Raw genomic sequence first — 27,695 nt, 5'->3', positions numbered from 1 at the left:
CGGAGGAGGGAAACTGCCACGCGCGCGGGTCGGATTTAATCAGCCGTTGAGCTGCGGTGGAGTTCGGTAATTTTGCTGCCACCGAAAAAAAGTCCCCTCAAGTCTTCAAAACTTAAACATCTCGTCAGATTCAACGACTCGAAAAAACAAAGCAGTGAGACCGGACTGAGGTTTGGCTCGCTGAGTTAAAGCGGAGAAGTTTAGGTGAGGATAAGTTTAGCGCCACTGCGGCTGCGGGCGGGTTTCGCTAGGCAGACGGTAGGTTTGGCATCCCGGAGTTAACGTCAACAGTAGTTTCCGAAGACTCGGCGGGATCTTTGTGAAAAACGGTGAGTTATCCTGTGCCAACTTCTATCTAGTTAGCTACTGTAAGTGTGTGTGCTTTCAAACTGAGGGACACTGATCATGGTAATGAGTTAACTTAGTGTTAACTTAGTACTTGACGTGATGCTAACGGTTGCGCTCCCGAAGTAACGTTGGATAGCAAAGATAACACTGGTTAACATTAACATCAAAGAAAAGCCATACGCTTGCCATGAAAGGTTTTAATTAACGTAAAGCGCTGGACTGTCAAAGAAAATAACTAGACATGATAAAACGACCACGCTAGGCGCTAGCGTTGTGCTAACGATAGTGCTAATGTTATGATTGCCAAACAGATCTGTGATGCACTCGGTGCTTTTTTTTTTTTTAATTATTATTTTAAATTTGGAAACCTAATTGTGTTGTGAAAAAAAGTCCCTGCTGTTTATACACTTGAGGTTTTGTGCTTCCAATGTTAGAAAAGTTTGTGTATCATCACTGCAGCACAACAGTGCAGTGTGTCTGTCAAGGTCTCCGCGGAGCGGGTGCTTCAATCAAGGTTGAAAGTCACAATACGATCGCAGTTTTTCTACCGCATCATTAGGCCCGAGCCAACCGAAGGGTCGGCGAGGAGCCTATAGTGATTGTAAGGGGGTGGCGGTGCAAAAATGGGGGCGGTCACATGGGACGCGGTCGCAAGTGACCCCTGACCTCATGGGAACGTGCGTCATGTCGAGACGTTTCCGAAAAGGTATATATGTGGGTGACTGGAAAGGCGGAATATTGGAATTGTTAACGTTATTCTTTTTTTTCTTTTTCTTCTTTCTTCTTATTTTTCTTTCTGCCAGTTTGACCTCAAATTTGACCCCTTGAACATGCACGAAAAGTCACCATTTTCGCTACAGTGGTCAGGTCTGGTGAAAAATTTTGTTTTTTACTATCGCCAAGAGCAAACTCTCAAAGGGGGCTCCACGGTGCCCCCCGGAAATTTCATTTTTCGGCCCTCTATGGGAGAGGCCATGATCAACTTTCTCATAGAACCACAAAATTCGTGTCACACACAGATCATGTCAAGACAAGCAAAAAATCCTCTTGGAGCACCCCCACACAACAAACAGGAAGTCAGCCATCTTGGCCTGAACTTTGACCTTTTCCAATTCAGCGATTGCGCACACCTCGTATTTGAAACATCTCCTCCTAGGGCGTTATACCTACAGACACCAAAATTGCTGAGCATAATCTACACAAGTAGGGCATCAAAAGTTATTCATGGTTTTGTAGAATATTAAACGGTCTTCTCATAAGGGGGCGCTGAACTTGGCCTTCGTTTTGGCCTTTTTTACCTTCACCTTTTCTGTCATCACTCGTGCATGCTTTGCCCGATTTCTCCCAAACTTTAATAACTCGTGTACAGACCCACCATAAATCCATAAATGGAGAAACAATGGCAATTCCTGCAATAGCGCCCCTTACATAATCAAACTAAAATTTACATGGAGCTCAAATTATTTAGTTACTCCTAGAATTATGAAATTTGGTTTACATATTCTGTATATCACCCTGATCAAAAAAGTCAATCAGACCCATGCCTCATTTTGCACCCCGCCCCTGTAACCACGCCCCCAATTCCCCATTCATTTTCAATGGAAAAACGAACATTTCTGCATGACACACTTTATTCACGTCTTTTCAGCTGTACATTGACCACAAACATTTCCAGTGAAGCCCATGATGATGTTACACTGCAGAGGGGCGTGGTCCTGGCGCCATGGCGAGCTTCGATCCTTCGCCATGACCTTTTGATTCCCTCTCATTCTCATATACTTTGTCCGATTGCGCTCAAACTTCACAAGTGTGATAAGGACCCACCCCTGCACACATCCATATGACATTATTGAATGCAGATATAGCGCCCCTAGTGGAAACAGGAAGTTGCTCTAATTCAAACACCCATTGTCCAATCTGCACCAAACTTCAAAAATATGATAAGGACCCACCCCTGCACACATCCAGGTGACATTGAATGACAGTGATACTGCCAGCTAGTGGAACAAGGAAGTTGCTGTAATTTAAACACTCATTGTCCAATCTGCACTAAACTTCACAAGTGTGATAAGGACACACCCCTGCATACATCCATATGACATTGAATCACTGTGACAGCGCCACCTACTGGAAATAGGAAGTTGCTCTAATTCAAACACTCATTGTCTAATCTGCACCAAACTTCAAAAGTGTGATAAGGACCCACTCCTGAACACATGCATATGACATTGTTGAATGATAGCCGCAGCGCCACCTACTGGACACACGTACAATAACAGCTCTAACTCGTGTTTTACATTTGGCAGAAGAAGCGGATCGCTGGGGGTTTGTGAGGCTTGCATGCGGCTCGCTGGGGGTTTGCGGAGCTCGTAGGTGGCTTGCTGGGGGTTCGCGGGGGCTCACAGGCGGCTCGCGTGGGGTTTGGCGGGCGCGCAGGCGGCGAGGGCCTTTAACGCCGCTTGCGGCTTTAATTGAGATTTAGAATTCTAAGGCCTGACTTTGACATTTGAGCTGTTACATTCTTAAGTGTTTAAGGAGCAGTCATTATGCTCTTAGAAAGCAACTAAAGCCCAACTTAACTCCAAAAAGGGGGCTTAGTATTCCTAGCTTAACACAATCTTGTCCAGAGGATGGTACATTCAGTTTAAAATTGTTTAAAATCACCCTTAATCACTAATTCTTTTCTCAACAATAGATAGATCGTGTTTATTTGTCACATGCACAGTTATACACAGTACAATGCACAGTGAAATGTATTTTGTACCTGCAACCATATATACACACACATATAAATAAGAATAAAAATAAGTAATTCACACTATACTCTATATACTATACACTATACACACTTTTACATGGAATTATAGATTATAATATTTACATAGTGCAATAATAGTCCAGTTAGGGCTCAGAGTTGAGCAGACGGATGGCTTGTGGGTAAAAACTCTTCTTCAACCTTTCAGTCTTAGCCCTCAGGCAGCGGTAACGCCGGCCTGATGGGAGCAGGGAGAAGAGAGAGTGTCCGGGGTGGCTGGGCTGTTTTAGGATGTTCATGGCCCTCAGCCTGCACTGCTTGGTGTAAATGTCCTGCAGGTTGGGGAGGGTGGTTCTGATGGTCCGTTCAGCTGAACGAACCACCCTTTTTAGAGCCATGAAGTCCTGCTTAGTGCAGTTTCCCATTCAGGTGGTGATGCTCCCACGCATGACGCTCACGATGGTGCAGGTGTAAAAGTTCCTGAGCACCTTGAGTGGGAGCTTGAAGTCTCTCAGCCACCTGAGGAGGTAGAGACGCTGTCTGGCCTTCTTCACAGTGATTTTAATGTGGTATTTGAAAGTGTCCACTCTTTCCACCTCAGCACCACTGATGACAAGTGGATGGTAGTCCCTCTGCTGCTTCCTGCTGAAGTCCACGATCAGTTCCTTCGTTTTGCTGACGTTGAGCAGGAGGTGGTTCTCCTGGCACCAGTTCTCCAGGCGGGAGACCTCTCTCCTGTAGGCTGTCTCCTCATTGTGGGAGATTAGTCCCACAACAGCAGTGTCGTCAGCAAACTTGATGATGACGTTGGACTCTGACGTGGCCACACAGTCATGGGTGTACAGTGAGTACAGCAGAGGGCTGAGCACACAGCGTGAGGGATGAGGGAGGATGAGGTGAGGTGACCCACTCGTAGCACCTGTGGTCTGCTGGTCAGGAAGCTGTGAACCCACATGCACAGGGATGGGCCCAGGTCCAGGTCCAGCAGCTTAGAGACCAGCCTGGAGGGAACTATGGTGTTGAATGCTGAGCTGTAATCTACAAACAGCACTCTCACATAGTTCCCCTATGTGTGAAAGGGTCTTGTGAAGGAGGAAGGATATGGCATCGTCTGTGGATCTGTCTGGCCGGTATGCGAACTGTAGTGGGTTGAGGGTGGTGGGCAGTGAGGAGGTGATGAATGTCTTGATGAGTCTCTCAAACATTTCATCACCACAGAGGTGAGCGCTATGGGCCTGAAGTCATTGGGCTGCTGGGGTGTGATTTCTTTGGGACAGGGACTATGATGGACTTTTTAAAGCAGGTGGGAATCACACACAGTTTCAGTGAGAGGTTGAATATCAGTGTAAACACAGGTGCCAGCTGGTCAGCACAGGTCTTACGGACACGTCCACTAATACCGTCTGGTCCAGCCGCTTTCCTGGTGTTTACACTTCTAAACGCCCTCCTCACGTCGCGCTCCGTCACAGTGAGTGTCTCCGGCCGGGAGCGCAGCGGGCTGTCGGCTTCCTGACTCGAAGCGCGCAAAGAAGTTGTTGAGTTCATCAGCCAGAGAAGCATCGGCACTCACCCGGGGTGTGTGTGGTGCTTTGTAGTCCGTGATGGTGTGTAGTCCCTGCCACAGTCCCCTGGAGTCAGACTGTTGTAATTGCTGTTCCAGTCTGCAGCCGTAGCGATGTTTGGCCTCTTTCACCGCTCTGCGGACGTTGTATGACGCAGCCTTGTAGTCGTCCATGTTCCCAGAGGCGAGGCCGGAGTTGTAGGCAACGGTGCGGGACCTCAGAGCATCGCAGACAGATTTATCCACCCACGGCTTCTGGTTGGGAAAGGTCCTGATGGTTCTCCTAAGCGAAGTGTCATCAACAACTTTCCCAATAAATCCCACAACAGTTTCCGTAAACTCCTCGATGTCTCCGCCCGCGCTGCTGCGAAACATGTCCCAGTTGGTTGAATCCAACGCACGCTGCAGAGCAGCCTCTGTTTGATCAGACCACCATGTCACTTCTCTCACAGCAGGGGGTTCCTGCCTGAGCCTTTTTGTATTTCGGCATGAGAAGGACAGAGGTGTGATCGGACTTCCCAAAGGGCGGAAGAGGCTTTGCTTTGTAGCCCTCTTTGAATGGAGAGTAGCAGTGGTCTAGGGTCCTCTCTCCTCTGGTGGGGCAGTCTGTGTGTTGAGTAAAGTCCGGTATCACCTTTTTCAAGTTTGCACTGTTAAAGTCCCTGGCTATGATGAGAGCTGCATCACGCTGGTTAGCCTGATAGGTGGAAATAGCCTCATGTAGCTCGGATAGTGCAGTGTTTGTGTCCACCTGAGGTGGAATATAGACAGCGCTGAAGATGACCGAAGGGAACTCGCAGGGCAGGTAGTGGGGGTGGCATTTCAGGGTTAGGAGCTCCAGGTTAGGCGAACATGATTGTTTCAGAGGGACGACATTTGTACTGTCACACCAGTTGTTATTAATCATTAGGCACACACCTCGTCCTCTTGATTTTCCAGACTCACTCGTTCTGTCTATGCGATGAACACTGAAGAACTCCGCCGGCTGTACGGCGTGGTCCGGTATGAGGGGGGTCAGCCATGTCTCCGTGAGACAGATGATGTTGCAGTCCCTTATGTCCCTCTGAAACTTTATCCTGGCCCTGAGTTCGTCCAGCTTGTTATCCAGTGACTGGACATTAGCCAACAGTATGCTCGGCAGTGGCGTTTGGTGCGCTCTACGCCCACTCGCGCAGGATCTCCTGGGGCCAAGCCGGGTCGGGAGAAAAAGTTGTCAGAATACAGCCAGAGTGCTGTATTCTGATATTAAAAAGAGTCTGTCTGTCATACGTGATATGACACAGAGCAGGCGGAATTATAAAGTCGAAAATTAAAGCTAAAGCTAATATATACAGACAAAGCGTAGGAGCAGGTACGACGGCTGCTGACCTCACCGGCGCCATCTTGAAAATATATTTTATCAGCTGTTCAGGCTGCTGCTGGTGGTGTAAAGACCTCAGTGAATAGGTAGAATTTCAACAGTATTTTTTTTTTTTATTTAAATGTCCAGAATTGGGGCATTGTGGATCTGCTCTGGAGAGGGAGCAGCAGTATGGTAGGCGCTGTTGCTGAAAGACCACAGTCTGGTGTGAGGGATGGAGAGTAAGTTTTTTTTTTTTTTCCATGGAACACAGAATCCAGTATGGGGTGTAGAGGAGGAGACGATCACATGCTGGATGCTAATCCAACAAAGTACCATTGGGATGTGGTGGATTGGGAGACAGTGTGCATGACAGTGCCACTGAAATTTGGATGCAGAAAAACTATATATATATTTTTATGCATTGTTTAGTCCCAATTTGCTGCCAAGTCCATTTTGCACTTAAAGTAATTTAAAGTAGTCTAGTTGTAGGCTTTTTATTAACAGGAATACCATCAATCTAATTAACCAGATATCTTGCATTAGGCTCTAGGACAGTCACCTATAGTGTTTAAATGAATCAAGTTTCATATCTAATATTCAGCTTTCTAAATAAATGAAATTAAACCTCTCCTGGCATGCCTAGATCATATTAAAGCTTGGTTGGCCTTGAACTTTTTAAATTTTAATGCAAAGAAAACAAAAGGGATGGGATTTGGACCCAGTGGCCCCTTGGGACCCTTGGAGGTATAATTTAAACCTGTTACTACTGATCTTGGTTTTAAGATGGGCAGTGATTGTTAAATTGGGACAGCCAAATGATGGTAAGTCTACTTTTTTATCATTTAAGGTGACAACAGTGAAAATCTTTTCTTTCTAGGCAACACTTTGAAACGGTGATCCATGCTTTTATTTCATTTCATCTGGTTTACTCTAACTCCATGTGGGAGTCAGTCAGTTGTTACTCTTGTGTCTGCAGCTGGTTAAAAATGCCGCTGCGCGACTTTTTTTTTTGGCGGGAACCTGAAGGAGAGAGGACATAACCTCTGTCTTGGGTTCATCTCACTGGCTGCCTGGATATTTTAGGACCCATTTCAAATTCTTATGTTTGTTTTTAAATCTTTTCAGTCTTGCCCCGCTTTACCTCTCTGAGCTTCTTCATCACTACATACATTGTCAGTCTGTCAGGTCAACAGACCAGCTGCTCCTGGAGATACCGAGATCCAGAAGGAAGCTCAGAGGGGACAGGACTTTCTCTATCATTGCTCCTAAATTATAGAATAACTTACCATTGCATATTAGAGAGGCCCCTTCAATGTCCATTTTTAAAGTTTGTCTTAAAACCTGTCTTTTTTTCCTTGGCTTTCGACCCCAGTGAGACCTAGTATTAAACTGTATGTTTTTAAACTTGAAAGAGTTGCTTTTTTTGTATGTTTCAATCTACAGCACTTTGTGTAAGCTGTGGTTGTTTTAAAGTGCTTTTATAAGTCCAAACAACTTCATTTATAGAGCACTTTAAATAATTAAAGATGAAATAGTATAAAATGCAGGATTTAGTGGGATAATCTCTTAACTAAATAAATGTATTCTTTTGCCAATATATATTTTGTATATAAATATATTTATTTTGTATTAACAATTCATCTGCATATTTTAAGTTCTGTACGGCAGATTTTTCACTATGTGAAACAAACAGCAGTGGATGGAGCAGCTACAAAGTTCTTTTCTTCAAGTTGACACTTGTTAATCAGGTGGTTGATGAAGGACCTCCAGTTGTTTCCCAGTAAAGGTTTTAAGGTGGTTACAGGAAAAAGCGCTGCTGCTTTGCATGCTAGAAAAACGTCTCCTTTCACTCGACCTGAGCTCACCGTCTCAGTAACGGCTCCACCTATTTGCACTTGCTGTGCATGTGCAGACAGACTACGTGTAAAACAGCTGCTGCTGTTGTGTTATTAGTTGTTTTTTTTTTTGTTGTTGTTGAAAACTGGGGGCTGCATGAGCTTAAAGTTGTAATGCTTTTTATTCACAAGCATCCTCCTAAATGTGTTTCTACTGCAGGTCTATTTTTAGTTGCTAATCAGGGATTAAAACATAAATAATAATTTACTGGAGCCCCTCGGTACTGAACGGGGCACGGGGTCCTTCCGGTACTGAATGATTGCTAATGCTAATATATGCGCCTTCTAGCAAACTGTGGTTATAGCGATTCGTTCTGGTGGCTACGGCTGAAGTAAAGAAAAAAAAAATAACATCTGAAATTCTCAGCACAATGAGCAAAACTCGCAGCAGAGAGCACTGGGGTGTGGGAAAAACATGTCAGCGATGATCTACTCGTGTTAAAGGTTCACTTTTTCCAAATGACGAGAATGCGTCACAGCGACAGAGAACTCTAATGCTGCTAATGTGAATGAAACGCTTCACTTACAGGGACACAGCTGAGCTGCAGAGTTTAAACAAAGCATCGAAGCAACAAATTTGTGATTTATTTATTTATTTTTAAATCAAATTATTTAAGTAAAGTTTTAATATTCTTTACAGAGCTTGAACATTGTTCCTGTGAAGTAGGCACTCAGTCAGGTCATGCTGCAGAGAAGAAGGGTTAAATGATGTCAAATGACCCGAGCCTGAAGCAGAAATTATGGGTTAATAAAAAAGGTTGATGACCTCCATTGTGATACCAAATCTGTTATCTCTGACTGGGCTTTTAGGGTTTGATGAGCCAGCTAACATCCCCTCCCCTCCCAAAAAAAAAAGGAATAGTTCAACTGCGTGTTAAGACACACATTTGATTAATCTATTGGTTCTCACAATCTTAAAGGAGAATACAAAAAATTCCATTCAGCATTCTGTTGAATGCAGCTTCTTTTCTGCATCTTTTTGTAACTTATGCTTTCCTGGTGTTTCCAGATTTGCCTCTGCATGTCCTCTCGCCAGGATTTGTTCAAGTTTGGTTATCCTTAGTGGACCGTGAGTACTAACATGTTTTCTGAAACTCCAAAAATCAGTAGATGTGTTAGTGTTGTATTTTAGTTGTCGTCTACAATGTTTCAGGTGCTCTGACTCATAGCGTTGTAGTTCTCATTAGTTTATATTAATTTTTCAGTCCAGCTTTAGTTTCAAGATAGCGTTCACTTGTTTTGTTTAATAATTTTTAAAACTTGTAGTTTTTATTAGCGTGCTTGCTTATTTGTTTTTTTAAGATGGAGCGTAATTGTCATTGGGAATATTACTAGTGTTATTCTAGTTAAATAAATGTTTTTCACAACTAGTTTTATTTTTCAGTCTATTTTTAGTTAACTTGAATAACCTTGCTGATTCTTGCGGACAGCAAATATGTAATCTTTTATAATCTTGTAATCTTATTGCACTTTTTAAGCAATTTCTTTAGTCACTATGGACTTCTTACCTACATAATATTAAAATTTGGGATATAAAAGTTGTATTAAAAGAATAGTAAGTTGAAATACTCCAAAAAAAAAAAAAAAATGGCACTGCAGAAGCTCTGGCAGACTTGCTCTATGGTAGCTAATACAGGGTTAAAAAGGGTAATTTTTAGCCCATTGGTAGGTGTTTGCTAGGCAACATGTCTAACTTTCATGGCCTGAAGATGCCACTGTATGCCAAGCTTGGTTGCTGAGCTCCTGATTGTGGTAGATGAGTTTACAGACAAAAGGATAGAGATTTCTCATAGTAAGATGGTGTTTTGTCAATTTTTAATTTTAGATTAATCAACTAGTTAGACTTTTCTTCACTGGTTTAAATGGCTAATGAATTTGTCACAAAGAACATTCCTAGTCAGGATTGTACACAGTAAATGAAACTGGTATTTAACCTGTTAACTGGCCGCTCCAAAATCACCAAAAACGCCTGAAAAAGCATACCCAAATTAAATCAGCTGCTGTTCCTGAACTCTTTGGAGTACATGCAAAAGGTTGGTGTTTTTGTGAAGAAGACAAGCTATATTTTTCATTTTTGCAGTCAAAAAATGCTGTAACTGTAATGAGTATGTAGCCATTAAGTTTGGAACACAGAAAAATTACATAATTTTTGCCTCGCCTAGATTTTTCCTGTTTGTTTTTATGTAACTACACACTGAGTGTAGAAGGTATGGATTGGAAAATATAGTGAAGCTGTAGAATGAAGTCTCTTCAATGTGTATTTCAAATTTTATCAAGATAGCACAAAAACCTACTGTTTTGTAAAGGTTTTTGTGTGTTGATGACCAGGCTTAGTCTCACATGTGCCATTTGGAGACTCCGCGTGCCATATGTGAGCAGGCTTTGATATGCAAACTTCAAATAGCTGTAACTCCTCAATGCTTCAACATACAGTCATCAATGAGGGCTCTAATCAAAGATACTACCCTGAGGAATCTTCTGCTATATGCAAAGTTACTGATAGTACAAATTAATTATAATTAGACAAATAAATCAGAGGTTGCCCTAATTTGTAAAAGAAAGAAAATGTTAGGCCTTCATTCACGGAAAACCCCAGTCTGTTTTCATTGATTCCTTTACACACCCTAAATAAATAAATTGTATATTGATCAAAAGTTACAGTAAATGTAAACACTACATATTCACATAAAATAAAAAACCACAATCCTCCAAATAGTCCTTCTCTGATACACAACTTACAACCCCCTCCCAAACAAATACCCCCCACCCCCACAAACAAAACGTACACAAAGCCCATCACAAAGCATAAAGCTTTTTGTAAAACTTCAGACACTTAACTGCTCAAAAAAGGTCTGAGCCATTGTCTTCCTCATCCTGCCTTAATAAATGTTATAAAGACCCCCGTGAAAGCCTTATCGAGACCTATAACAACCTTCCCTGCCCCCAACACTGCTCTTGTAAATTTCCATATGCAAAGCACATACACACAATATAAGTGGCGTAACAACAGCGTATGGTGATATTTTCTGTTTAATGGTGCATGTCAAGCTCACCATTACATACATATTTACATCTAAACGGCATATAATACGAGGATGAGCTGAGAATAAAATGTAACACGTACCATGAATCGCTGCCAGAGTACGGCTGTTCGTTTGTGAGATTTCGTAAAACCGGTCGACTCAGCAACGAGGTCCTCTAATAAATAATAATCCACTCTCGTGAGTAATTTAGTCACTTTGTTGAATAAATATAGTATGTGTTTGATGCATTCTGACAACCCGTTGGCGAGAAACACTGTTAATGCACGACGGCGCACACACTCTTACTTCCTGCTCAGGTTTACACACGGAGGACACACTGACTATGCAGGGAGTTTGTGCATTCATGTGAAAACACACCCCATAGCGCCATATACCCATGTGTCAGGAATTTTATTGGCTATTGGCTTTTGAATTTTGGATCAGAGTCGACCAATCAGAACGATTGGCGAAGAGTTGGGGCATGTCCAGAAAAGTCACATGACGCTGTCTGCTTATTATTGGCTCTGGAAAACCCATTTCATAACATGATTGGCCAAATGAGGTGTCAATCCAATTCTGAGGGTCTAGTCTGTCATATAAAAGCATCGTAAGATCGGACTGCAGCGTTACTGTGACGCTATGAGGCTTCAAAGTCGGAGAGCGCTACAAATGTCCTGCGGGCGGGACACAGCCAGTTAACAGGTTAAGGTAGAACAAATTTTGGTTTTGGGTCACCTGTCATTACCACCTACTTTTTGGTCAGTGTTGGTAAAATCTGTGTCTGTACATGCTTATTAGACTCTTTAGCATAATGAATTGTCATAGCCTTGGTTCAAGACTTGAATTGTGCAAATTCTAGTAGTTATTGGTATTGTTGCAATTAATATGTGTGTGTGTGTGTGCACACACGTTTGTTTTCCAGATAGCATCCTGAACTCATGCTGCTGTGTTGAGGTGACAAATCATGGGTAGCTAGAATTTATGAAAGCAAAAATGTCTTCAATCCCAGGACTCCCCACACGTGGATCATATGTAACAGTTATCATATCCAGAGTCCACTTGAATCATCTTTGTGTGCTTGTGGAATTCTGGGCAAAATTTAGCCAGGAGAGGAGTGCAGAGTATGAATGCCTAGCCAAAGACATTCAGTCTCCTGGGGACACATTTCAAGAACTGGAGGGAAAGCCTGGTCACCAGTGCTTAGTTCAGATTGAGGGTTTTTGGTATAGAGCCCGCATAGTCTCAAGAAATGGCTCAAATTACACGGTATTCCTCGTGGACAAAGGAATGACATTCAGCGCCACTACAAATGAGCTTGCATGGGGTACAAGAGAATATTTCCAGCTACCCCCTGAAGTGGAGTTTTGTGTGCTAGCTAACGTGCTACCACTCTCACCTGAGAACAGATGGTCTCCAGTGGCTCTTGAATTTTTGAAATCCCTTCCTGGGAAGTCTGTGTCAGCTTATGTACAGGAAGTGCTAGTGGTGAACAGAACATTTCTCCTGCACATACCTTGCATATCCAAACAAATGTATGAGATGGGATTTGCCAGGAAACTGTCTCCCAACATGTTCCAGGACTTTGTACTGCTGTCACTCCAGTCCCAAAGTGGAGCAAAAATTTCTCCAGAGAACCAACAGCTCTCTGTGGGAACAGTTGAACGCCTGCACAAGCAAGTGCTGTTCATGTACCCGGAGCTACAGGGAGGAACTGTGGAGACAGTCATTGTAACAGAAGTGACAAATCCACAGAGGATTTTTTGCCAGTTGAAGGTCTTCTCTCAAGAATTGAAGAAACTGTCAGATCAACTTACACAGAGCTGTGAAGGGAGAATGTCCAACTGCATTGTAGGCCCAGAAATGATTGGATTTCCATGTGCTGCAAGAAGTAGTGATGGAAGGTGGTACCGCTCTGTTCTGCAGCATGTATTTCCAACCAGTAATGTGGTGGAAGTCTTGAATGTTGACTATGGAACTAAACAGCTTGTTCAAGTGGAGAATGTAAGACCACTGGCTTCAGAGTTCTTTAGGATGCCAGTTGTCACTTATATCTGCTCCCTCCATGGAGTCAATGACAAAGGGGTGGTATGGACAACCAGCCAGATTGACTACCTCAAGTCCCTCCTGCTGTACAAGACGGTGATTGTCAAATTTGAGTACCAAAGCATCTCAGAGGGTGTTCACTATGTCACTTTTTATGGGGACAACAACACAAACATTAACATGCTGTTTGGATTCCAGGAGAGCTGTTTGCTGGACTGTAAGAAAACACTGGAAGATTATGCCATCCGCAACACTGCACACAGCCATAAGCATCCAGCTCAACAAGAAAGAACGATGCTATCTTCTGTACAGGCTATGGAAGAGAAAGAAGAGAAAGCAGTAGCAGAGAGGGTGCCTGCTGAAGTTCTTCCGCTAAACTCCTCACACGTGGCGGCAGTTCAGGACTTAATAAACCCATCAGAATTTTACATTCAAACACAAAACTACACAAAGCAGTTGAATGAACTGATGGATAAAATCTACCATCTGTACAAAGATTCGCTGAATAAAGATGCAGTTAGAATTCCAACTGCTGGACTCTACTGTGCTGCCAGAGCAGCAGATGGTGACTTCTACAGAGCAATTGTGACTGAAGTTGGTGAGACACATGCCAAGGTGTTCTTTGTGGATTATGGAAACACAGAAGTGGTTGATAGGAGAAATCTCAGGATACTTCCTGCTGAGTTCAAAAAGCTGCCACGGCTGGCACTGAAATGCACTCTCGCTGGTGTTAAACCAAAAGATGAAAGATGGAGTCAGAGGGCCTCTGCATTTTTCAGCAAAGCAGTCACTGATAAAGAACTAAATGTACATGTTCTGGCCAAATATGATAACAGCTATGCTGTCCAACTGACAGATCCCAAAGCACAAGAAGAACGAGATGTTGGTACACTGATGTGCAATTCTGGCTTTGCTGAAAGGGCTGACATGCCAAGACAGCGCAAAGCCACAATTAAAATGCAAAGTGACGACATTCCTCCCACACATCCAGATGCCAGTCTTCCAGGTGTGAATAGGAACACTGGATTGGATTTCAGGACCCAAAACACAATTGGCCTTGGAAGCAATGAAAGGAGAATTGCTACCTATAAGGAGCATATGTTTCCTATTGGAAGTGTCCTTGATGTCAGTGTGTCCTACATTGAAAGCCCAAATGACTTTTGGTGCCAGCTAGTACATAATGCAGGACACTTGAAATTGCTCATGCATGACATACAGGCTCATTATGCAGGCAGCGAGTTTCAGCAAAATGTTGAAACAGTTTGTGTTGCTCGCCACCCTGATAATAGGTTGTGGTACAGAGCCCTTGTGATTCATAAACATGAAACCCCTCATGTGGATGTGTTGTTTGTTGACTATGGCCAGACGGAGACAGTCTCCCTCCATGATCTGAGGAGAATCAGGCCAGAATTCCTCATTCTGCATGGTCAAGCTTTCCGATGCAGTCTGTTGAATCCCATTGACCCTACATCTGCTATAAATGAGTGGAGCAAAGAGGCAGTAGCAAGGTTTCACAATTTTGTCAACTCGGCTGCATCCAACTTTGTGATTTTGAAATGCACCGTATATGCTGTCATGTACAGTGAGCAGAAGATTGTTTTCAACATTGTGGATCTAGAAACTCCATTTGAGAGTGTCAGCACCAGTATGGTCAATCTAATGGAAAGTGCACCTCCCAAGAAAGCTGCTGGAGCATCTTTTCGTCTGGATACATACTACTACTCAACACACGATGTCAAAACAGGGACAGAAGAAGTGGTCACAGTGACATGTGTGAACAGTGTCAATCAGTTCTACTGCCACCTTGAAAAGAATGCTGATGTGATGAATGACCTCAAGATGAAAGTGAGAAAACTTTGTCATCAGCTTGAGAATGTGACGCTTCCAGCAGTCTTTGGAACTTTGTGCTTTGCAAGGTATACTGATGGGCAGTGGTACAGGGGGCAGATTAAGGCTACAAAGCCAGTCCTTCTGGTTCACTTTGTGGATTACGGTGACACTATTGAAGTAGATAAAGCTGACTTGCTTCCAGTTCCCAGAGAGGCAAATGACATCATGTCTGTCCCTGTGCAAGCAGTCATGTGTGGTCTGTCCGATGTCCCTGCTAATGTTTCCAGTGAGGTGGACAGCTGGTTTGAGACAACTGCAACAGAATGTAAATTCCAAGCACTAGTAGTGGCCAGAGAACCTGATGGAAAATTGCTAGTTGAGCTGTATCATGGAAACACTCAGATCAATTCAAAGCTCAAGAAAAAGTTTCAGATTAAGATGCGCACAGAAAGCCAGGTTGTCTACCAGGGTCGGAGAGCTCCCGAGACTTCAGCAGCTCATTCAGGAAAGATGGCAAACGCTTACTTAAAGCAGGCCACAAACATGGAAGATGACTCACAACTCCAGAAGAAAAACAGTTTCTCTGCCTCAAAACCTCTACATTTTTTAAGGGATGGCAGGAAATCTAATGATATGAACCCGTGGAACAAAGCAACAAAGTCAGTGGGCCGTGTTAATGAAAATGGTCAAAAGGTCAAAAGTCCTCCATTAGAATTGTATTCACCTCCGCACCAAAGGCAGTCATGTGAGAGGATGCCAGATGCCAGCTCTGAGCTAGCTGGTGACAATATCAAACCTTCTGATCTCCCTACAGATGCTAAGCTCATCAAGCCAACATTAAATGGACTAGAATCCCAAAAGGAAAGTATTCCTGAAAAGCTTCCTAAACTTTCAGACTTGCCCTCAAATTCTATTGCACCTGATATGGTAGCAGATGTCTATGTCTCACAGTGCAACAGCCCATTAAGTTTCTATGTGCAGTGTGTAAGCGAAGAGGATGAAATATTTTCCCTGGTAGAAAAGCTCAATGACCCCAAATCAACTCCAGAAGCCAACAGTCTCAAAGATGTGCATCCAGGTGACCTTGTTCAAGCAGAGTTTTCAGATGATTCCTCATGGTACCGAGCAGTTGTAAGAGAAATCCATGGCAATAAAATGGCCCTCATTGAGTTTGTTGATTTTGGAAATACAGCCATGACTCCACTTTCCAAGATAGGCAGACTCCACAAGAATGTTTTGCAACTGCCAGTGTACAGCACACATTGTATGCTGAGTGATGCTGCAAGTCTTGGGAAAGAGGTTGTACTTGATCCAGATGTGGTGTCAGCTTTCAAGGAGGACATTGCTGGCAGTGGAGGAAAACTGCTCAAGTGCCAGTTTGTCAGGCAGATTGGATCTGTGTGGGAAGTTAATCTTGAATATAATGGCGTGAATATAACGTGTAAAGTGCCTACTAGAGATCCTGAAATCACCTCAGAGAAACCTGAGCAAATAAAGGAAGAGCCATCCCTGGTCTTTGACATCAGAGACGTGCCGGAGAACACACAGATATCAGTGCTGAGCCAGTGCTCCTCACATAATTTTCAGGAAAACTATTTTGAGGGACTGAAGTTGGAGGTCTGCATCACAGTCATAAATGACAATCAGACCTTCTGGTGTCAGTCTGCTAGGTCAGAGGAACTGGAAAAGATCAATCTAAGTCTGTCTGAAGTTGGGAATTTAGCAGATCACAACTGCATCGATCCAGATGCTCTCTGCCCTGGCAGTCTATGTATTGCTCTCTTTTCAGACGATCAGCTTTGGTATCGTGCAGAGGTCATTGACAAAATTGAGGACAAGCTCTCTGTTTTCTTTGTGGACTACGGAAACAAGTCCCAAGTCAGCATAGCAGATGTGAGAGAAATGCTCCCTTTCTTGTTGGAAATTCCACCACAGGCGTTTTTGTGTGAGCTTGAAGGCTTTGATGCTTCGTGTGGTTCCTGGGAAAGTGGAGCAGCAGTCGAACTGTCTACACTTACAGCTGACAAACTGGTACAGGTGACTGTCACTAAACAAACAAGAGCTACAGGAAAAATCTTTGTTAGGATGGAATGTGAAGGTCAGGTGATAAATGAGGTGATGAAAACCTGGTGGAAGTGCTTCCCAGCTGAAGATAAACCTGAAGCAGATGAAGGGCCTGATTCAGATGAACCACCACTGCAAGTTGACCCAACTGTAAATGAGTCTGTGGTACTTAAGGATCAAGTAGAGCATCCAAAAATCCAAGAAGTAGCAAGTTCTCATATCCACTTTGAGAGAGACAACAGCGATGAGTTCAGCAATGATGAATTTGTGGATCTTTGCACAGCAGATGAGGTACTAAAATCATCAAGTAGTCCGAAGAACAGCAAATCCTCCAAAGATTCAATTCATCCTGACTCTTTTATCGAGTCCCCAAAAGAAGGTGTTTCCACTGAGAGGATTATAGTCCAAGCTTCTGCAATATTGATCAAGGACAATTTGCCATGTGATAGTGGTATAGATGAAACTATATTATCTCCACTTGATAACATAAGCTGTAACACAAGCGTGGAGGACACTAACAAAAGCACTGAAGAGGAGAGTGCCTCGGTGATGGTCACTGTTGGGTCCGATAACTTGTGCTCGCCAGTGGGTGAGAACCTTTTTGTGGCAATGGATGACTCGGAGACAACTGCAACAACTGACAAGGAGCCTGTACTTGAAGAGGTGGACACTGCTGCCTACAGCGCTGACATGAACATTTCTGGTAAGAAACAGCTCAATTTCTCTATACTTTTTTTCTAGCTGGTGCACAATATGATTGAGTTCCTGCTTGGCAAATCTGCTTAAAGCATAGTGAATGCCATATTCTGGAAAATTCCAATGTAAAAACACAGAATTTGCATGTGGAATCTGATGGATTCAGATTTGATTCTCACATGTTTTCAGGTACTTAATGATTTCATATTTGTTGCTCCTTTTTCCTTCTTCCATTTCCAGATCCAGTCAAAAATGGAGATGACGAAACGGCTTCTGTTAGAAGTGGTACTTCTCTTTACCATAGGAGAGCAGTGAGCATGGTAGATTTTGACATAATTATATAGCGATAAATAAGAAAATGTTGTTGCTCATAGTTTATATATTTGATAGCTTTAGACACATGCATAATACAGCAGTAACTGAGATTGGGTGTAATGGCTGAAATATTGATAGGAACCCTTATGTTCATTGTCTACATTTCCTCAGATTCCAACTGAATTGGTGCTGCCCTCCCCTCTCCCTCCTGGGGAGCAGTTGTTTGGTGAGTGCTTTCTGTTTTTGTTACACAATTCTAAATATGTGGTTTTGGTTTTGATTTGGAGACACTTAAGGTGAAAAGGGCAGGTGCAGGCAGGTATGGAAACCCCCCCCAAAAAAACAGGGTTATTGTAAATTGGCCAGCTCACTGCCATAGCTGGCAGTTGGAGCTGCAGCAGTGGCTGAGACACGCCCAGTTGGTCACAGAGGCAGCCAGTGGGTGAAGATTGCATGAAATTCAGTACTGTTCAGTACTCTCATCTAGAGTCATGTCAGTACATAAAATGTAGACAAACATGATGCACATATTTTGTAGCCTGTGTTTTATAGCCTGCATATACCAAGGATGACCATTACTTCCATTCTCTTCCAACACCACAGATCTTGCCAGAGAATAACTTTTAATTTAAAAATGTAATCAAGTAATCCAACTCTAATATATTCATGCATAAGCCTACCATATTGCTGCTACTTTCAGATTTGGGTAACTTTACCCCCCCCGACAACAGGACTGGTTTATGCACAATATGTTACAAAGTTTTATTTAAAAAGATCTGTCAAAATCAAGACAAGTAAAATGTAGCATGTATGTAATTCTGAGGTGACGTTTCCTGGACAAATGGGTGTGATTGTTCACACAGGTCCTTCTGCAGAACTGGAATGTGAGGCTGAAGATGGCATCGCTCAGCAAGAGGTTTTGTGTGCTACCACACAAGCTGAGGTAATATAATAGAAAAATATAGTAGTATTCATTTGGAGGTTAAGCACTACTGCTTTTCTTGTGATTAGTAAATATCAGTTTGATTATTTACTGTTTAGGTGACTGTTTAATTTGTAAAACATTCTTACATTACTGACATTATCCCAGATGGAGCACTCAGGTGAGTGAATGTTAATCTGTTCTTTTTCAGAGTGACTCGGTGCATGAGGAGTCGTCCTTGGCTCATCTCGACAACCCAAAATCAGGTTTGATGAGATTATGTCAGATATTTACATGTCAAGCTAGAATGCAGGACTGCAAACACGAACCTTACATGGAATCAGACATGGGAGTGATCACTGTTACTGTAATTTTAGCATGTAAACTTTTATAATCTCATCATTTTCCATTAAAAGCTCCTGTTTGTGATTTGTCTGTGTTTGGATCTAGCAGACACTGACACAGCTGCCAGTGAGCCCAACACCTGCACAGTTCCCTCTCTGGAGAAGGTAACTAGTTAGCTACAGCTGGACACTCTCCACTCTCTTCTGACTGCCAGTCATTGTCCTTAAGAGGTGTTGCATGGTCCGTGTAGAGACATGCAACTGTACATGTATTCCAAAAAATGATATGATGATGGTGCACAGAATACACTGACCAACTGCAAAGTATCAGCAATGGGACTAAATGTAAAATGAGTGATAATAAACAGCATTTACCTCAGAAACAACTATTTGTATCTTACAAACATTACTGCAAAAAAAAAAAAATCAATATGAAATTTGTGATCACTTCATGGGATGCTGGGCTTGTGCTACATTGCAAAGTAAATACTTACAAACACATCAAAGTGACATCTTGAGAATTGTTTTTCTTTTTTGGTCTGACCAGCCGTCCAAAAAAGATTCACTCTGTAGTTTTTATGTCCAACTTATTGGGTTATTTGTAGTTCATCTCCTGATTCTCCTGAACACATGATCAGTGATGTATCCTGGGGTCATTGGGTGTTTTGGGTCTTACAACATCATACACCCTCTCCCAGGCGACCCCAGCCACAGTTGGATCAGACTGCAACCTGTGTTCAGGTGGCTACCACTTATCCCCATGGACCGTCTCTTCGTATCCACAGCCATCTCGAGGCTTTCTCAGCTGCTTCAGTGATGTTCTTGATTGCTCTGCTCCTCCTGTAATGCCCAGTGTACTGAGCGCTCTGTGCAGTGAGTGCCCCACAAAACTTATGCAACCTACTTCAGTGGGCCTTCACCTCGCCTTCCAGACCTGCTCACGATAGCTTGTCACCAATTGATCATATTTGGTCCTCTTACATTTATGCGCCTCTCCCAGGCAATCCTCCCACGGCACTGTCAGTTTCACGATGATGGAACTGACAGGATTTCTGGCCTCAGGGTAGTGCTGACAGTATGCTGTGGGAATCTCAGCTGTGTCTTATGTATAAAAAGACTGGTAAAATGTGTAATTTCAGCATTGTTCTGACTTAATTTGTTTTTATTGGTGTTTTAAAAATATCTTAAAGCACTGATTTTGATTTAAGATTTGGTAGAGTACAGCTAAAGAGGTTTGACAATATACTGATTTGAATCTACAGAATGACTGTAAATGTTGTAGTAATCAACAATATTTTATTTTTTTAATTTTTAATGGCCTTTTAGGATGATGAAGTTGAAGAGGTGACCTGTTGTATCGAAGAGACTTGCTCAGCAGATGTTTGCACAGGTATCGGACCTCAGATGTGGGAATGAACAGATAATTGCTTTATTTTCCAGCTTTGTTTTCTGTTGCAGAGTACCATTTTCTATATATGTATTTTTCTTTGTACTGCAGAGCAAAAAGAACCAAGCAGTGATGGTGATGACTGTCTGAGCTGTGTGACAGCAGAGGAAATGGTAACTTGCATCTATGGGGTTTTCAGAATAAGCTGCCTTGTGATTTAGTTCATGCCGTTTTTGCTTTAAGTTATTTTATCTTAATGGATGTGTATAGAATGTTTTATTTCAGTTGATTCAGTTGTATTTCTTTACAGTAAAATAGTGTAACTTCTTTTGCAGGTCCAGCATGGATCAGTTGGTGAGTCATTTTTAATATTGAGTTAATATAATATTTAATATTGAGATGAGCAGTATTCGACACTGCAAGCTTCTTGTTACAATATTATTATGGCAGACTATCTGGGTACATTTTAATTGGCAACATGTAATATCAGACATTTACATATCAAGGGGGTCTGTATTACAAAGTATGTTCAGTGTAGCCAGGTTAGCTTTTGCTCGTCAGGCTTTACTTGCCCTGACTTTGTCAGTCAGGCTAAGCAGTCACACAAAGGTGGTGTTAACTCAATGGGTTTACCCAGGATTTTCCAATTTAGCTACGAGTGCCTGATTGTAGCCTCTGACAGTTGGACAAATGGATGGGTCTACTAGCAACAGAGCATCATATTTTACAAACGAGCAAACTATAATATATAAGATAAAAATCAGTCTGTTATTGGCCAGTGTGTGGGTGCGCACCTGCTTGCTATATGCAGTGATAGCGAAAAGTTCCAGTAGCAAACACGGTGCAAAACAACCTCAGCATGGCACAGAGCCACACGATCAGTCGCTGGCTAGAACCCTAAATAGAAAGACAGTATGTAGTATATACTCGTACTCGAGTGCACTATGTACTTTGTCTAATTTGTTTAGCATGGAGGCTTTCTGTCCTTTCTAGGACAGGGTTAACAAAATGTTTTTGTAGAAATGTTAAAGATAATTACAGAATATTATTCTCTTTTGATTCTAATAGTATTGCTAATATTGGAAGCATTTTTGTCGGGATATCTTTAATAATTCAGGGGTGACAAAAAGTTTAGGGCAAGGCCTCCAGATTAGCCCAAAATAGTTTTGCAGAAAATAAGAAGATGCTGAAGGGTTTTCTATTATGAAATTGAGCTGTAATGTTATCCTGACTTCTACTTTCATTTTATATTCTTACTAATTGTGAGAGGACATTTCTATCAGCGATGGGTCTTGTATAATGCTAAAAATACAGTGTAAACCTGGAGTGACCGTGCCAAGCCTCAAATCTTGCTCTGTAGTACAGGCCTCTGCTTACTAACACCTGGGTGAGAGAGTTTAATTCTCATTGTTGCAAAAACTGTGTTGTGGTGGTTTCACATCAAACACTGTATGAGGATGTGGAGTTGATATCAAGTGTGATTTCCTTCACAGAAACTCCTTCAGGGAACACAGTGGAAATTGATGATGTTGCCCTACAGCATTGGGGGCCATGGACTTCCACTCCTAGCAGAGTAAGAACATCAGTATAAACATGTTACAAACTCTGTTTCTGAAGTTCTCACTTAGCTTGTGTGTTGGAGTAATGAGCGTGATCTTTTTGTTTTAGGACGACTTGATTGAAGATGAGACCTTGGATCTTCATGAAGATGCACTTTCTGGTTTGCCATCTTGGCTCTTTAATATTCAAATCTGATTACTGAACATACTTAGAGCTGCCTCCCCTATCTGTTCATTTCCTGTATATTTTATCTTCTTTATTTTCAGTGTTAGCCTCAGAGCCACAGACATGCACAGCTCCGTCTCCAGATTTGGTAATGCATATCTTGCCATTTTACAGATTAAAATGCAACATTCTATCTTTGAAAAGTGAGTGAACACTGTTTGTATTGCTGTGCAGAGTAATCTGGTTGAAGAGGTGACCTGTCTTGTTGGCGAGATCTGTTTGACAGACGCCTGTCAAGGTATTCTATAAATTAGAGGGCTCATTTACAGCTTCATAATTTTATTCTGGTCTACTAGAGAAATGCTGCATGAGTCACAGCTTAACTGAGCCGTAGTATCCCGTACTGTGCCTTGGTGCAGCCCCTCATTTCATGCACTGTCTGATTGGCTGCCCAGCATTTAGAGGAGTCTGAAGCCTTAGCTTTAGGCTCCTATATACATACACTGACCTCATTATTTGAGACTTGGACCATGCTTAATGTAACCATTGATTTACATTATTATTTAGAAAGTGTTTATACTGATTAATTTAACAAAAATGCAAAAAGCCAAAAAAAAAAACCATGCCTCTGGTGTGCGAATTCAGAGACCCTCATTATACTCGTGCATCCTTGTTCTTTCAGATCTTAAACAGGAAGCTGAAATGGTGACAGAAGACTGTGAGTTGCAGGTGCATGCATCTCCCCAACAAAATAAGGTAAGAATGAGTTCAGTCTAAGATGGGCAGCATAGTTTGCCAAATTAGAAGATCATGGCCAACTAAACAAGCAGTTTATCTTAACTTCTTTGTCAGAACTGTCCTACACCTTTACTCACGTTAAAGCTAGTTGAACAGGTGATTTCATAAGACTCTTAATGCATTTTACTTACAAAGATTTTGATAACAATTACAGTAATTACTTGTACAAACTCAAGAAAAATATTTTTTCACACCATATGTGCTCGCTTTAACCTCTTTACTGCCAGCAGGGTGTGAGAGAGGAGCTCCACCCCTATCATAAACTATGACAGCTTTTGGGTTATTAACATTTTGGTGAAGAAACTTGCACTCCCTGGGCTGAACCTTCTAGTATTTCATTTCATATTTGCACACATGCACCTATAAATACTGTAAATAATTGTGTGCAGCTGCTTTTACTTGCAAATGTGAGCAGTAACAACTGTCTGTAATGTCAACCTCTTTATTTTTGAAGCTCAGACTATTCCTTTAATCTGAGAATAGATTATTGGCAGCAAGAAACAAATATTGGTTCAGAGTGCATGCTTCACAGCTGAACTTATTACTGAGAGTTGTTACTGTTGGTGGAAACACAATCACTGGCATAAACCTGTGTTAGCTTATTTTAGTTTTACGGGACTAAGTGATCATCAGCAAGTGTGGACACCTCAATAAAAGCAGATGCTTTGGAAGTTTACTGGTCTGGAGCATTCAGGTGTGTGTTAAAACACTCCCACTATGTTCCCAGGAGTGGATGTCCCAGCAAATTCATCACAAGTTTCAGAGAAACTGCAACAAAATTCAAGGGCTACATCTCAGGTTCTACAGGTTTCAGTTAGCATGTTAAATGTTCATGACAGTACAATCAGGACAAGTAATGCTTGTTATGAAGGTCTCTCAGGAGGAAACTTCTCTCTAAAAAGAACACGACAGCACAGCTTAGGTTTGCAAAGTAGCATCTGAGCAAACCACAAGACTTCTGGGACAGTGTCCTTTGGACAGGGCAGAGCAGAGTGATGTTTGACCATAATACACAGCACCATGTTTGGCAAAAATCAAACTCAGCTTATCAGCACAATCACCTCATACTAACTGAGCACAGTGGAGGAGGGATGAGGGTTTGGGCTTGTTTTGCAGCCACAGGATGTGGGCACTTTGCAGTTATTGAGTCAACCGTTACCACCTCTGTATACCAAAGTATTCTAGAGTCAAATGTGAAGCCATCTGTCCAACAGCTAAAGCTTGGTATAAATCAGGTCATACAGCAGGACAATGATTCCAAGCACAGCATCACATCTCCAACAGAGTGGCTGAATAAGAAAAATATCAGGGTGGTGCAATGGCCCAGTCAAAGTCCAGACCCCAGCCTGGTTGGAATGCTGTGGAGGGGCCTTAAGAGAGCTACGGATAAACAAATGTACTGTAGAGAAGAGCGGATCAAAGTTCCTCCACACAACAATGTGAAAAACTGATAGTCATACAGAAAAGGATTGACTGGTCATTGGCTAGTTGTGGTAAGGCTGGTTCTGCCAGACACTGAATCGTGGGGTGTACTTAGTTTTTCTACATAGTCCTGTGAAAACTTTCTTTTTCATGACTGTAAATGTTTAGATTTTCTGTTGGATATCTGACATTCTCACAGAACCCACAGCTTATGGGCGTACACTTCACAGATCACACAGATCAGTGTACACATACTGATTATGACAGCTAGTAAAAATCTACCACCCACCTCAGACTCCTAACAGTGAGCTTCACTACATACATACATACATGAGTTATTTCCATCAACTATACTGATATTCTGAACTTGACACATTTCCAGGATTTTGATGACGGTGCGCTGACAGAGGAAATGTCCTCTGCTGAGGACAGTTTTGGTAAGTTGTGGTCTCAGAAATAATCAGGTCATGTTTACACGTTTAATCACTTTCCTGTCCCTCTTCTTTTCACCTCAACATCTCCAATCAGAGGATGTGTTCTTTTCATGCTCATATTAAAATATGATGATGAATAACCATGACTGTGGGGCTGGGCACTGTTTCAGAGAGCAGGTGTAACAAACTCTGAGTCTAACCCTGAATTCTGACTTGATGAATTGAGATGTGTAAACTTTCAGTTCCTGAACAACTCAGTGGAGCCAACACCAAGATTAACCATGGCAACACATGGAAAAAAGAGCCTCCATTTTATTCCAGGGGAGCTAAAATCTAATTGTGTACAGTTAAAAAATGTTGCTCAATAGCATTTAATTACAGTGATTGATCGCTACATAGTGTCTATAGCTTCATACAGATGAAAAAAAGTGAGTCCAGAAGGTGATGACTCAAAGATATCGAGCCATGTGAAAGTTTTGTCACCACGTGATTCAATAGCTCATAGAACCAGTTTCAGCAGCGATAACTTGACGTAATCATTTTGTGTACAACTTGATCAGTTTCTGTCTTTGTGTACAAGTGAAAGTGAAAGAATTTTAGTCTGCGCTAACAATAAATCTAGTCTAGTGATTGCTCTCAGTCCCTGCATTAATGATGGCTTAATTATAAAAGCAGTCATGTTAAATAAAGAAGACTTTGAGTGTTTTTAAAGATGGAAAATTCTGAACAATAATGTGCTTTGTCATCAACTGTATGAGGAAATCCAGCTGTCTGCTCTTGTTCTCTGCTCTCGGCTCTGAGTTCCCCTCATCAGCTGTTAAATCTGCTTTCTGGAACACGGGCCTGCTGCAGATGTAGATTTTGGTCCTTTATTCTGAAACAGGATGAAGTTTTAGTTGAAAGTAAAAAAAAATAAAATAAAACCTGCATTTGCTTACTCTTTTTTTTTTTTTTTCCCTCCTCATTTACTTCCTTTTAGCAATCCAGCTGTCAACCATAACTCACCTGTCTCTGATTGTCACTCATGGTTCTGCTGATAATCAGCCTGCCGAGCAGCAGCAGCCAGGAGAGTGACCGGCTCTTCTTTTCTTTTTGTGACCTCAGATAGAAAGTTAGTTACTGCATATTGTTTTGTATTGTATTAGACCGGTTCAGTTCTGTTTTCTTTGTGGTGTTCATTCTTAAGAGTGCTTTTTTTTTTTTTGTGTGTGTGTGTGTGTTAATTGCCTAGCAGGCCAATTAGACCCTTTAATCGGCTAATTTAATTGTTCCTTTAAAAAAAAACAGCCATACAGTTAAGTCAGTCAGAATGAGTCAAAATGTTAGCAGTTCTCTCTCAGTATCCAGTGTTAGTTTTGATAAATCTAAAGAATTGTGTGGCAGTTTTTGATTCTTTAGTTGAATAATAATCTGATTTCAGTAACTGTTGTGAAATACATTGGAGAAAAAAAGCTGTATTTGGTGTGGACAGATGCATGTGTTAAAGACAAATTTGTGTTGACAATAAATATTAAAGGTCAGTGGCGATGAGTCATGGTTTTGCTTCCCTGATTAAAATAGAGTTCCATCTTGGTGCTTTTTTACGTTTGTTAAAATAGAGCACATCATGGAACATTTGGTCAGTTGTCATAGAAAAAAAAATATTTGGAGATTTCCTCTTTCTTGGTGATGCTTTGCTTTAACTGTGTAAATATCAAGTGTGACTGTCTAAAAAATACTTTTTTAGCTCGGCTGTTTGGAAGAAAAAGTCGAGCTGTTGTCAGAGCCTTGGCGGCAGCGGCGTCTGTTCCACAAAGACTTTAACGTTGGTCGTAACTCCAATGATGTGATATAGGATGTTCAAATTCACACCATAGATGCATCTACAAAAAAATCTCAAGACTACTACAAATCACAGCAACCTGGACCTCAAGCTAAAGGTCAGAGGTCAAGTTTTCTGAAAATCTTGTAAATGCAGTAACTCAAACGATCTCGCCTAGGATTTTCAAGTTCACACCTTAGATGTGTTCACACACTTATTCACTGATATTATTCACTGACTAGAACAGCACTTTGACCCTCCTTAGAAGCAGCCGATGTTTAGTATAAGGTTTTCTTTAGTTATCAAAACGCTTCATGCATCTTATAATACTCCTGTCAGAGTTGCATGAACAGGACCATAAAGATTAAGGATGTGAATTCAGTGTGTATTCACTTACTAACAATAATATAATTACCAATTTTTAGGCTCAGACCCTGTTTGTAAATGGGTACCCACACAGTAATGATTGTGATTGAGTGTGGGTGTGCGTACTGAATTATACTTAATCTCAACATTAAAGCAACTACCTATGGAATTGAAGAAAACCTCAGTGGAGTAACTAGATTAGGTTACCTGTGCAACTGCCAACTGTCAGTAAAGTGATGTACAGCAAGATAATTGCGTTATGTAAGCATATAAATCATTTGTGGTGTCTATGGTTTTAAACCTATTATATACACACTGTATTGCAAAAAGCATTCGCTCATCTTCGTTCACACACATGAACTTGAGTAATGTCCCATTCTTAATCCACAGGGTTTAACATGATGCCGGCCCACCCTTTGCTGCTTTAAGAGCTTCAACTCTTCTGGGAAGGCGTTCCACAAGGTTTAGGAGTGTTTCTGGGAAATTTTGACCATTCTTCCATTAGTGCATTTGTGAGGTCAGACACTGGACCTGGCTCACAGTTTCTGCTCTGATTCATCCCAAAGGTGTTCTATCAGGTTCTGTCTGTCGCTACAGGTCCCTGAATTTCACCCACAGCTCATG

General features: G+C 41.9%; 1 protein-coding gene across 5 annotated transcripts; it reads left to right on the top strand.

Annotated features, from left to right (window-relative positions):
• tdrd6a (tudor domain containing 6a) lies at positions 1 to 26,425 on the top strand. Of its 5 annotated transcripts, none has more exons than XM_030722237.1 (18): positions 1 to 329; positions 8,911 to 8,970; positions 11,851 to 17,564; positions 17,798 to 17,877; positions 18,044 to 18,098; positions 18,736 to 18,815; positions 19,006 to 19,060; positions 19,245 to 19,303; positions 20,465 to 20,528; positions 20,637 to 20,698; positions 20,861 to 20,879; positions 22,019 to 22,098; positions 22,194 to 22,245; positions 22,352 to 22,398; positions 22,485 to 22,548; positions 22,933 to 23,006; positions 24,853 to 24,907; positions 25,884 to 26,425. In XM_030722237.1, the coding sequence occupies exons 3-18, from the start codon at positions 11,906 to 11,908 to the stop codon at positions 25,976 to 25,978; spliced, it is 6,600 nt and encodes a 2,199-aa protein (XP_030578097.1). In that variant the 5' UTR covers positions 1 to 329; positions 8,911 to 8,970; positions 11,851 to 11,905; the 3' UTR covers positions 25,979 to 26,425. The 5 variants fall into 5 exon arrangements, with proteins under 5 accessions (XP_030578097.1, XP_030578100.1, XP_030578096.1 ...); XM_030722240.1 differs by having other exon boundaries at positions 11,847 to 17,564; positions 19,248 to 19,303; XM_030722236.1 differs by having other exon boundaries at positions 11,847 to 17,564.
• The last annotated feature ends 1,270 nt before the right edge of the window (positions 26,426 to 27,695 follow it).

Source organism: Archocentrus centrarchus, chromosome 24 (genome assembly GCF_007364275.1).
Source record: "Archocentrus centrarchus isolate MPI-CPG fArcCen1 chromosome 24, fArcCen1, whole genome shotgun sequence".
Taxonomy (NCBI): Eukaryota; Metazoa; Chordata; class Actinopteri; order Cichliformes; family Cichlidae; genus Archocentrus; species Archocentrus centrarchus.
The sequence above is the reverse complement of the archived record's forward strand: the minus strand, read 5'-3'. Positions and strand labels throughout refer to the sequence as shown.

Bases quoted from the DNA above. Each gene is read 5' to 3' on its own strand.
- tdrd6a (XM_030722239.1), top strand. From the start codon at position 11,906: ATGAAAGCAAAAATGTCTTCAATCCCAGGACTCCCCACACGTGGATCA. The intron at 17,878-18,043 runs GTAGATTTTGAC...ACATTTCCTCAG, and splicing joins ATAGGAGAGCAGTGAGCATG to ATTCCAACTGAATTGGTGCT. The intron at 19,304-20,464 runs GTAACTAGTTAG...ATGGCCTTTTAG, and splicing joins CAGTTCCCTCTCTGGAGAAG to GATGATGAAGTTGAAGAGGT.